The sequence below is a fragment of the Chiloscyllium plagiosum genome, unplaced genomic scaffold, assembly GCF_037043375.1.
Source record: "Chiloscyllium plagiosum isolate Xiang-an unplaced genomic scaffold, Cpla_swu_hap1 HiC_scaffold_24, whole genome shotgun sequence".
NCBI lineage: Eukaryota > Metazoa > Chordata > Chondrichthyes > Orectolobiformes > Hemiscylliidae > Chiloscyllium > Chiloscyllium plagiosum.
In genome coordinates, this window is record NW_028270162.1 from 19,460,610 (window position 1) to 19,473,031 (window position 12,422).

At 40.5% G+C, this 12,422-nt stretch overlaps 1 protein-coding gene across 4 annotated transcripts in view; it reads right to left on the reverse strand.

The window, feature by feature from the left end:
* hectd4 (HECT domain containing E3 ubiquitin protein ligase 4) overlaps positions 1-12,422 on the reverse strand; it is a 295,048-nt gene that overhangs the window by 4,197 nt on the left and 278,429 nt on the right. For all 4 annotated transcript variants that reach the window (XM_087999963.1, XM_087999965.1, XM_087999964.1 and 1 more), the window contains 5 exons: positions 7,113-7,216; positions 4,748-4,969; positions 3,908-4,074; positions 1,412-1,607; positions 413-635 (listed from right to left, as the gene is read on the reverse strand). In XM_087999963.1, the coding sequence (XP_087856089.1) occupies positions 413-635; positions 1,412-1,607; positions 3,908-4,074; positions 4,748-4,969; positions 7,113-7,216 (912 nt within the window). The remainder of the gene's footprint in view (positions 1-412; positions 636-1,411; positions 1,608-3,907; positions 4,075-4,747; positions 4,970-7,112; positions 7,217-12,422) is intronic.

Genomic DNA, 12,422 nt, shown 5'->3' on the forward strand with positions numbered 1-12,422 from the left:
TTTTTGATGCATCATTTGCTTATTCATTCCCAAAGATTTATTGTGGCTATTTTATAAAGAGAAATTGAATTCCCGAGGAACAATCCAGATTTCTTTCCCTACAAAATAGTTTTCAAACATCACTGTCACAGGGTTACAGCTAGGCAGCTTCCAGCTACACATCAAATTCCTGATGTTAGTTATACCCTCAGGCAGAGAGACAGAATGTGCACGCTTTTCTTATGTGAAGGAGGAAATCTGGAGAGCAAACTCAGCTCCTACGGTTGTATCACCACAAGGAAGGCTGTATTTTGATCATCTTAGCTGCTGAATGGTGAGAGAGATAAAGATAGAAAGGGCTTCATCTATCGTGATAAAGCTGAAAGGACTGACTCCCACCTGTGATAGTAGAAGAGACAACCCTCTAGATTACCTGCAGCTCCATCAGGAGGAGCAATCTTCATAGGATATGGTGGAACATGGGCGGTATCAGGGCCACCATCTTTGCAGGGGCAGGTGAATGGTATTCGTTCCTGGTTGCAGGCAAATTTGATGAATTTACAGAGTTCCTCTTGAGTGAACATCTCTAACGCTGCCCAGAAGAATTCAATATGTTGATCAGTCTCCATCAGTCCCACCTGGTACATGGTGTGAGCCTGGGTAATAGTGGAGGGCAAAAGAAAGACTCACATATATACTCATAATTGACAATACAAAACAAAATTCAACCAGTCGCTGTTTCTTTATAAGCAAGTCAAACAGTTTACTGTGGCTAGAAGTTGTACAACTGTTGCTAAAAAAGAAGGCAATAAAAGGTTGGCAATTGTGCAGTTACATTTTGCCAGTATGAGTTGGACCCATTCACTTTTTCATGCGCTTGAATGTTCAAATATGTTTTGACCCATCAGCTATCAAAATGAAAGACACTTCCAGTTGTTCTTAAAGTCAGGAAATGCACAGACTAAATCTACATTAAACTGGGAACGATATGCCTGTGACTGGAGCCACGCTGAGTACACTTGTTGACTGTTAGTTTACTGGCAATGGCTTGCTTGCAACTCTAAATTCCAAGTTCTACTAACCAGTACTTTACTTCAAATTCAGTTAGAAAACGTCAGGTTTCATGCTAGTCAAAAGGCATTTCAACTCAGATTCTTAACAGTAAGAAATTGCAGCATTCTTCAAATTATTCAATCTTCTGAAAAAAAAAGATTAGAAGTGGCAATCATTTATTTGTGTTATCTCTAAAACATCAGGCAGTAATGTAATGTTAGGTTTGTAACATCTAAATGACAATTTATACTGCCCTGGGAGTAAAACAAAATGATTTTGAATAACATACTGCAACGGAACAGGTTAATAGAAGCAAGGTCCATTGATGATTAAAGTAGTTTCTCAGCTTAGTTTACTGAACTTCATGAATGATTATTACCTTTAGAAACTCTAGGTTTATGTAGGGCAGTCCACATGTCCTCAACTCCATTTCCAATGGTGTTGGAAGTGTCAAGAGCTGCAAGGGAATAATTGAGCCAAGCCCTGCACGCACCGCAGTCATGCAGTCAGTGTTCTCAATCTCTTGCAGCCTCAGATTGCGGATTGCTGAAGCATATGCATCTTTATTATCCCACCTGTAGAAAATGAAATTAGGGCTTGGTGCATGATATCAGCAAATAAATGATATGTTCACTGCTCAACACTAAGTATAAAAGGATGAACAGAACAGTTTGGGAGGAATAAGGTTACAAAGGGTTTGAGGCTTGATCGATCTTTCTTGAAAAGAAGCTTTTTTTCCCCTCAATATATCACCTCAATTTATATATAGTAGACATGCTCAGGTCTGTATATGAACCATAAACACTTATGAGGAGAGATAAGAGTTTTTAAATATAAAATAATTACTTTTGTTATTAAAGAGTTTGGATTTTAAACAACTGGCATTTGGATACTAGCTCAGTCTTTCTGGAACCATGATTTGAAATCAGGATATGCCACATGGAGTATTAAGGAAAGTTTGTTTATATTGTTTCAGGTTTACGAATGAAGAGAGAAAACATTAAGCAATTATAGCTTAGCATAATCTAGAATGAACATTTAAAAAAATTAGTTCAAAAGCTTTTTAATTCAAAGTATCAGGGTCAGATGCAGGGATAATTTTGCTCAGAAAAAGGAAGTTCTTTGATGATATGCTTCTAAGCTACCCCCTTTTTGTTCTCGTCCCCTGCTGATACCACCAAAGGCAGAAGGGTAAGGATCATTAAGGTAAAATCAAGGTAGTAACTTGCTGAATATCATTTGCTTCTACTTAAATTTCATGTTTCCCGACGCTTCCGCTCTCTGACTCATTATGTTGAGGTCCAACATACTGCATTGGAGCAGGAGAAATTTTCTCCAGTTAAATGTCAAAGCCATGTCCATCATTTTTATTCCTTTCTCAAATTTCTGATCCTCACCTACTGAAGCTGTCTGTTTCCGAGATCACTGAGGTTGAATCAAATTTTACACAACTCTGGTGTAACACCTGAAACTGAGATATGTTTCACACGACATATCCACACACTCAGCATAAATGCCTCCTTTCACCTCCACAGAACTGCCCCTTTGCTTCTCCCATCTCAGCTCAGATATTACTAAATGCCTCATTTATTCCATTGTTACTTCAGACTAATCAGATGACATCTTGAGTGGCTTTCTTACTTTTTCTCCTTAAAATTGAGTTCATGAAAAAAATTGTTCCATTGGGGCCCTTTCACAAAACACTTTCATACTCCATGATCAACACTGGTCTTGGCATAACAATTTCAAAATGTGGATTCTTGTTTTCACATTCAGGCATGTGATGGAACACTCCCCACTTGCCTGGATGCAGCTCCAACTTGAGTAGTTTGACACCATCCAGGATAAAGCAGCCTGCTTGACTGGCAAACCATCCACCTTCAATGTTCAAACCCTTCATGATTGATGTACAGTGACAGCGAGTGTGTACCATCTACAAGAGGTACTGCAGATAATCACAAAGGCTCCTTCTTTGACAGCACTTTTCAAACACTGGAAGGGCAAGGGCAGCAGATACATGGGAATATCGCCATCTGCAAATTTCCCTTTAAGTCACAACACCACCTCAACTTGGAAACTAAACTGGCACTCATTCACCATCATTACTTCAAAATCTTGAAACTCCTTTTCCAATGGCACTTTGGGTGCCTTTACACCTCACGCACTGCAGCAGTTCAAGGTAGCAGCTCACCATCACCTTCTCAATGCTGGCTTCACCAGCAATAGCCATGATCCCTCACTCCCCTACCCATGTAACCTCCTCCAATCCTATCAGATCTCTACACTTGTGAAATTCAGGCCTCTCATTTACATTTAGTGGCATGCCTTTAGCTGACTTGGCTCTTGAATTCCATCATTTTTTTTTCTCCTTTTGATGCTTTCTAAAGGCTATTTCTAGGAGCAAGGTTTTGGACTTATGAACTGGAGGTGGTCTAATTTTGTTTGATTTTTGCTCAAGTGAGTTTGGATATTTTACAATGCTAAAGGCATGACATAAATGTAAACTGCCTTTGGCTGATGCCTGAGATTAAGCTTCTTACAATTGTTCTGACTGAAATATGTTTTGAGTGTATAGACTGTTGATAGAGGGAAAAGAAAGCACACCCCTACCTCGATGACCACCAAATCTAGCCATAAAATTTTAAATTTAATTTTTAATTTCTATCCACTTTTCTAATTTGCTTCAAATCCCCACTACCTTCAGGATAAAATCCTGTACTGGTCCTGAGCTCTAAGAGGTTAATTTGCAAAAAGTGAAACAGTTGATTTCCGATTCGTTTGATTTGTAAGACTTTGGGCCAGAAAACTAGTATTTTAACCCATTCCATTTGTGATCAAATCAGAGGTAGATGATTTATCCTTATCATTTACTCACGTAACAGCGATATTCTTGCCTCCAGGACATAGCTCCACTTCCTCGCCTGTCATGGCGATGTAACTGAATTTACAACAGGGCTTGCTGGGAGATTCAGGGCTCTCTGTGGTTAGGTGATGTGATGTTATTTCAGCACACAGTGCCTCAAGTTCTATCTCATTATTAACCTGGAATTACAAAATTCATGTGAACCACACTCCCAACACTGAAGAACCATAGAAAACAGTCCACATTAGATCACCTTTAATAAATTACCTTGAATATGAATCACACTTCATAAGATGTTCACATCACAAGACCTAAACACCTTAAGGTAGGCCAGTTGCGAAAGTGGGAACTCACTCCAAAAATTTGATAAGGTGAATGGAGGGACGATGCTTTAATCCTCTGACAGCCAGTTAATTAATCTTTGCTCAGATTCAGATTTATTCACAGAGTGAAACATTACAAAAATACAGCTCCAAAAAGTACAAATTAGTCCCAAAATCAAGAAGTGTCTCTTTATATGTGCTCAATTATCTGATGAATTCCACCTTTATAACCCAATGGGAGGAAAATACTCAACATTTCATGTACAAATAGAATTCATTCTAAAATCTCGACGTTCAGAAGTCAAAATCTTTCAAAAAAGTGGCCAGATCGATGGGTTCTGAAGAACTGTCTTACCAGACTCAGAACATTAACTCTATTTCTTTATCCACAGACGCTGGCAGACCTGCTGAGTTTCTCCAACACTCTGTGCATTTATTGTTTGTTCGGTTAGAGAAGGGGAAGAGAAGGAAGAAGAAGAAGCGTGAAATCTTAATGGGCACAAACACTCGCACATACTGAATGACTTACAGTCTCAAACTTCTTGACGTAGTTGTAGGTCAAGATGTCAACCTCTTGCAGATCACACTCTGGATCCAGTGATTCACCAACTAGAGTCTTCCAAAACGTTGGGAGGAGATCAAGAGGGAGTGGGACATCTGCTCGGATAGCAATTCCAAGTAATTGGCCAAAGAAGTGTAACAGTTGCTCCTCAGTATATGTTATTGGGCCAGGAGTCAGGATGTGTTTGCCCTGAAAAAAAGTGTTGAAACCAGACATACAATAGATGTATGATGTGCTTAGCCTGATAATCGAAGAACCTCAACATTGTTCGTCTCTCTTTAACTAGAGATAGACTGCAGGAGAATGTTCAGAGTGGTGTCAATATCTTTATTTGTATGTATAATCCGTAGAAATTATAAACCTACTAAAGCCAATACAACGGGACATGACATGTTACACTACTTTCTTCAATTTAAAATTGACTAATTCACAATCACCAGTTCTTCATTCTGATATTATGTGGCTCAAAATGTTCTCTTTTGATGCATTCATCAATCTCATCTGTGGCGATGACTGAAATAATTTAATTAGATTCAGTGCCAATGGGTTATGTACAGGAGAACGTGTATTGGAAAAATCCACAATGCCCAATCTTAATTAATATCCACTGCCTCTCGATGAGAAGGAAACACAGGCAGGCACAGGAATAAGTATTGATGTCATCCCAGTTTGGCCAAATTTACATCCTGAACGGTCACTTAAAATGCTTACTCAAGACAAGGTACTGCAGAGCACCTGGTCACAAAATCTACATTACGTCCAGAAATTAACAGCTCCAGTAGAATAAGAGGCAAACATTATAGACCAATACTAAGATTTTAAAAATTAATATTCCATATGTAATTCATTCTGATAAAGACTTTATACAGGTTTGCAGACTAATCACTGTCAACTGGAGTGCAGATAGATGCAATAATGCCACTAATTTTATTTCCCCTACAAGGGGCTACTCCATGATGTATGCTATTCTGAGAGCGGATCATGATGACCATTGATAATTCAACATTAATCATATTTGTTAATTAGATTAAAATTGTGGAGACCTATCCCACAAAGCAACCAAGTAAGTGTTCAACTTTGTGAGAAGATTTGTAGCTCGGGTACTCGTTGTTGTGATTCTGTTCGCCGAGCTGGGAATTTGTGTTGCAGACGTTTCGTCCCATGTCTAGGTGACATCCTCAGTGTTTGGGAGCCTCCTGTGAAGCGCTTCTGTGATCTTTCCTCTGGCATGCCGGAGAAACGCTTCACAGGAGGCTTCACAGAAGTGCTTCACAGGAGGCTCCCAAGCAATGAGGATGTCACCTAGACAGGGGACGAAATGTCTGCACCATAAATTCTCAGCTCGGCCAACTGCCAAAATCTGGTTGCTCCTTGAAATGTTCAAATTTAAAACAAACTATAATGCCTTCTAAATTTGCTTGGAGTGTGACAAAATGTTAACTGGTACTTGATACTGCAATTCTGTTGAATCTGAATTAGAACCCATTGATAATAATACAAATACCAGCAACTTACTCCAGCACAGTAGAAGTGATTGCATGAAAACTTAATTTGATGAGATGAAACAAAGAAAGCTTAGTGCTGGGAATTGGAGCTGAATAGAAAATACTGGGAATGCACAATTGCTCAGTCGACATTTGAAAGAGGAGACAGTACTGTTTTAATACTGTCCTCCCTCACAACAGATGCACCCTTTCTAATGCTGGGAGAGCAACTGAGTATTTTAAGCAATTGTTGTTATGGCTGACATGTTTGCAATCTTCATACAAGTTCTAAAGGAGAAGAACAATGATAAACTCTCGCATTAACATCAGGATTGCAACGAACCAAACTCATCTTTTTCTCTCTCTCACACACTTCATGTAGCGTCCCTTTTGCCTGAGGTTGCTATCATGACTCTTACTATCCTGATAGGTAAAAGTGAGGACTGCAGATGCTGGAAACCAGAGTTTAGATCAGAGTGGTGCTGAAAAAGCACAGCAGGTCTGGCAGCATCCGAGGAGCAGGAGAATCAATGTTTCGGATATAAGCCCTTCATCAGGAAGCAGAGTCTTTTGTGTGCTGTGACCTCTACAATTCTATCACTTCATGACTCGACAGTACTTTATATTTTGGTGCATTATTTCAGAAGTATTTCATTTGGGAATGCATAATACTGCACATTTATGGTATACTATTTCAACTTGCACATTGTTTGCCTCAAAAAAACCATCTGAAGGGACCTAACATTGATTTGATTCCTCATGGGAATTTTGATTCACTTAAGTAGAGACTTTTAGGAATGCAACTACAACCTTAATCAATCTGATTGGTTACCTGCAGCAATAATTACCTTGTTTCTGTTGGCTGCAGAACTTGGACAAGGTATAAGAAGTGAAAGTGCTGAACTCTGTAACTCTTTACAAACTTGCCACAGAAAGTGTCGGAATGATCCACCTAGACTCCAAACAACACAAATTGAGACACCAGAAACAAAGGTAATTTTTGAACAAGGAAAACATTTTGGCACATTGATAAAGACCACTGGAACAAGCACATGTAATTAAAATGGAGCTTGAAGAGTGCATCTCTCAACAATGCTGTGCTGACATTTTAATAGATTGCGTGATTTTTTTGGGAGTGGAATTTAATACCAGAATTTTCTAATTTAAGAGGTGAGACAACTATATCAATTTAGCTGACAATAAAGGGAGTTTGGAATTGTGTCTATCTTCGATGATACTTTGGAGTTAAACCTGATCTCAGAAAAGCAAAGAAAGCAATCAAAAATTGAGAAACCAAATACTAAAGCTACACAAATTGAAACAAAATAACATATGCTTTATAAACGTGATCAACTTAACTAACATTTTCAGCTGAGAATTAGATGCAATTATATATGTTTATTCTGTCCAACATTATAGTGTCTCGTTTAAAGGATTAAATGAAGTAGAGTGTGTGGTGCTGGAAAAGCACAGCAGGTCAGGCAGCATCTGAGGAGCAGGAGAATTGACGTTTCGGGCATAGGCCCTTAATGAAGGCAAGCATCAGAATTCTCACAGGGAGGCAGCAAGGCAAATTTTGGTGAGCAAAATACTTGAGGATTTAAGTTAGTTACACATAAATACACACATTTTGAAGATCATAGGTTGTTAATTACATGAGCTGCAATTATAAGCACCATTCTAGCATACCCCAAAGTGATAGAAATGAGAAGATTCTGGGTTCAAGCGCCCTTTTGCAATGAATTACTTTGATCTGAGTTACACAGCAATTGGATTGTTGCAACTGATCTCCAGGATGGGAAAATATCAGCCAAGTTACAGATTATTCAGCGATCGCCACTGGAAAGCAGTGGATGCAAGGTGAACACAATAACAGATTTGTCTGCAATGTTTGACAATATTTAGGGGCGGCATAGTGGTTAGCACTGCTGCCTCACAGTGCCAGGGACCTGGGTTCAATCCTTGAACAACAGTCTGTGTGGAGTTTGCACATTCTCCCAGTGTCTGCAAGGGTTTCTGCCGGGTGCTCTGGTTTTCTCCCACAGTCTAAAGAATGTGCAGGTTCGGTGCATTGGCCATGCTCAATTGCCTGTAATATTCAGGGGTGGCTAGTTTATGTGCTTTAGCCATGGGAAATGGGGAGTTACAGGGATAGGATAAGGGGATGCTTCTGGGTGGGATGCTCTTCAGACAGTTGGTGTGGACTTGTTGGTTTGAATAGCCTGTTTCCACATTGTAGGGATTCTATTCTAATCACACAGTTCGTTAATATTTCCTGTCTCTACCTAGTTATTTGGTGAGTATTTCGTAAGTGATTAAGACTTAATCTATTCCTAAGTTTCAATATACTATAGTAAGGTTGATAGAATTTATAAAAACATAAATATGTATATAATTAAATAAAAATCAATTAGAACACGTTAAGGTTGAAAGGACAGGTGATGTGTCACATCTGTAGTGCGTGTGGGAGTTCTTGGAAGCCACTTTGTCCAAAACAATTATATCTGTCACAAGTTATTGATATCTACAGCACAGAAAAAAGGACTTTAGCCCACTGAGTTTATGTCAGTCAAAAACAACCTTACAATTCTAATCTATTTTCCAGCACTTGGCCCATAACCTTGTATGCTTTGACATTGCAAATATATATCTATATAAATACTACTTGCAATGAGGTTTCTGCTTCTACCATCCTTATATTTTACGTATTTAGGTATTTTAGGTGCTGGAGGTGATTTCCTCGAATTCCAGGAGCAGCAATTACTGTTTTATACGCTGTTACATTTTTTTTTCCAAAGTTCCAAAACAAAGTCAAAACAACAGCAGTTTTAAAAGGAAGAACAGATAACTCCAGGAAACATAAGAGAGTTAGGCACCTAGTGCAGATGTGTTTTGTGGCTATACCCATTTCAAACAAGTATGCTGTTTTGGAAAATGTAGGTGTTGTTGGATTCTCAGGGAACATAGCACGAACAGTCAAGTTTCTGGTATTGAGACTGGCTCTAATGCAACGAGGGGTACGTCAGGTTCCAAGAGATCAATTGTGTTAGGGGATTCTGTAGTCCGAGGTACAGACAGATGTTTCTGTGTCTAGCAGTGAAAAATCAGAATGGTGTGTTGCTTCCTTGGTGCCAGCATCAAGGATGCCTCAGAGAGGGTGCAGAATGTTCTCAAAGGGGAGAGGGGCCAGCAAGAGATCATTGTCCACATTGGAACCAACGACATAGGAAGGGAAAAGGTTGAGATTCTGAAGCGTGATTACAGAGAGTTAGGCAGGAACTTAAAAGAGTTCCTCGAGAGTAGTAATATCTAGATTACTCCTGGTGCTACAAGCTAGTGAGAGCAGGAATAGGAGGATAGGGCAGATGAATGCATGGCTGAGGAGCTGGTGTCTGGGAGAAGGATTCACATTTTTGGATCATTGGAATCTCTTTTGGGGTAGAAGTGACCTGTGCAAGAAGGACGGTTTGCACCTAAATTGGAAGGGGTCTAATATACTGGCAGGGAGGTTTGCTAGAGCTGCTCGGGAAGATTTAAACTTGTAAGGTGTGGGGGTGGGCCCCAGGGAGATAGCGAGGAAAGAAATCAATCTGAGATTGGTACAGTTGAGAACAGAAGCGAGTTAAACAGTCAGGGCAGGCAGGGACAAGGTAGGACTAATAAATTAAACTGCATTTATTTCAATGCAAGGGGCCTAACAGGGAAGGCAGATGAACTCAGGGCATGGTTAGGAACATGGGACTGGGATATCAGAGCAATTACAGAAACAGGGCTGGGCAGGACTGGCAGCTTAATGTTCCAGGATACAAATGCTACAGGAAGGATAGAAAGGGAGGCAAGAGAGGAGGGGGGTGGCGTTTTTGATAAGGGATAGCATTACAGCTGTGCTGAGGGAGGATATTCCAGGAAATGCATCCAGGCAAGTTATTTGGGTGGAACTGAGAAATAAGAAAGGGATGAACACCTTACTGGGATTGTATTATAGACACCCTATAGTCAGAGGGAAATTGAGGAATAAAGTTGTAAGGAGATCTCAGTCAGCTGTAAGAATAATAGGGTGGTTATGGTAGGGGATTTTAACTTTCCAAACATAGACTGGGACTGCCATGGTGTTAAGGGTTTAGATGGGAGAGGAATTGGTTAAGTGTGTACAAGAAAATTTTCTGATTCAGTAAGTGGACGTACCTACTAGAGAAGGTGCAAAACTTGACCTACGCTTGGGAAATAAGGCAGGGCAGGGTGACTGAGGTGTCAGTGGGGGAGCACTTTGGGGCCAGTGATCATAATTCCATTAGATTTAAAATAGTGATGGAAAAGGATAGACCACATCTAAAAGCTGAAGTTCTAAATTGGAGAAAGGCTAATTTTGACAGTATTAAGCAAGAACTTTCAAAAGCTGATTGGGGACAGATGCTCGCAGGTACAGGGATGGCTGGAAGATGGGAAGCCTTCAGAAATAACAAGAATCCAGAGAAAGTATATTCATGTGGGTGAAAGGACAGGCTGGTAGGTATAGGGAATGCTGGATGACTAAAGAAATTGAAGGTTCGGTTAAGATAAAGAAGGAAGCATATGCCAGCAATAGACAGGATAGATCGAGTGAATCCTTAGAAGAGTATAAACGCAGTAGGAGTATACTTAAGAGGGAAATCAGGGCAAAAATGGGACATGAGATAGCTTTGGCAAATAGAATTAAGGAGAATCCAAAGGGTTTTTACAAATACATTAAGGACAAAAGGGTAACTAGAGAGAGAATAGAACCCCTCAAAGATCAGCAGGCGGCCTTTGTGTGGAGCTGCAGAAAATGGGGGAGATACTAAACTAGTATTTTGCATCAGCATTTACTATGGTTAAGGATATGGAAGATATAGACTGTAGGGAAATAGATGGTGACATCTTGCAAAATGTCCATATTACAGAGGAGGAAGTGCTGGACGCCTTGAAACGCATAAAGGTGGGCAAATCCCCAGGACCTGATCAGGTGTACCCTCGAACTCTGTGGAAAGCTAGACAAGTGATTGCTGGGCCTCTTGCTGGGATATTTGTATCATCAATAATCACAGGGCCAATGGGCTGAGAAGTGGCAGATGGAGTTTAATTCAGATAAATGCGAGGTGCTGCATTTTGGGAAAGCAAATCTTAGCAGGATTTATACACTTAATGGTAAGGTCCTAGGGAGTATTGCTGAACAAAGACACCTTGGAGTGCGGGTTCATAGCTCCTTGAAAGTGGAGTCGCAAGTAGATAGGATAGTGAAGGAGGCATTTAGTATCCCTTCTTTTATTGGTCAGAGTATTGAGTACAGTAGTTGGGAGGCCATGTTGTGACTGTACAGGACATTGGTTAGGCCACTGTTGGATGCAATTCAGGTCTCCTTCCTATCGGAAAGATATTGTGAAACTTGAAACGGTTCAGAAACGATTTACAAGGATGTTGCCAGGGTTGGAGGATTTGAGTTATAGGGAGAGGCTGAACAAGCTGGGACTGTTTACCCTGGAGCGTCGGAGGTTGAGGGGTGACCTTTTCAAGGTTTAAAAAATCATGAGGGGCATGGATAGGGTAAATAGACAAAGTCTTTTTCCTGGGGTCGGGGAGTCCAGAACTACAGGGCATAGGTTTAGCTTGAGAGGGAAAAGGGGCAATGTTTTCACACAGAGGGTGGTGGTACGTGTATGGAATGAGCTGCCAGAGGATGTGGTGGAGGCTGGTACAATTGCAACATTTAAGAGGCATTTGGATGGGTATATGAATAGGAAGGGTTTGGAGGGATCTGGGCCGGGTGCTGGCAGGTGGGACTAGATTGGGTTGGGACATCTGGTCGGCATGGATAGGTTGGACCGAAGGGTTTGTTTCCATGCTGTACATCTCTACGACTCTACTATAGGCAGTGAGTTTCAGATTCCCACCACATGGTGGGTGAAAACATTTTTCCTCTCATTCCCTTTAATTCCCTCTCATTCCTGCCCCTAAATCTATGCGCCCTCGTCACCGATCATTTCACCAAGGGGGAAGTTCCCTTCCGGCTATCCTATCTAGGCCCCTAACATTTTATACATCTCAAACATTTTTTCCCGTCAGTCTTCTCTGCTCCAAGGGAAACAATCCTGGTCTGTCCAGTTTCTCTTCATAACAAGCTCTCCAGTTACATCTGCTAAATC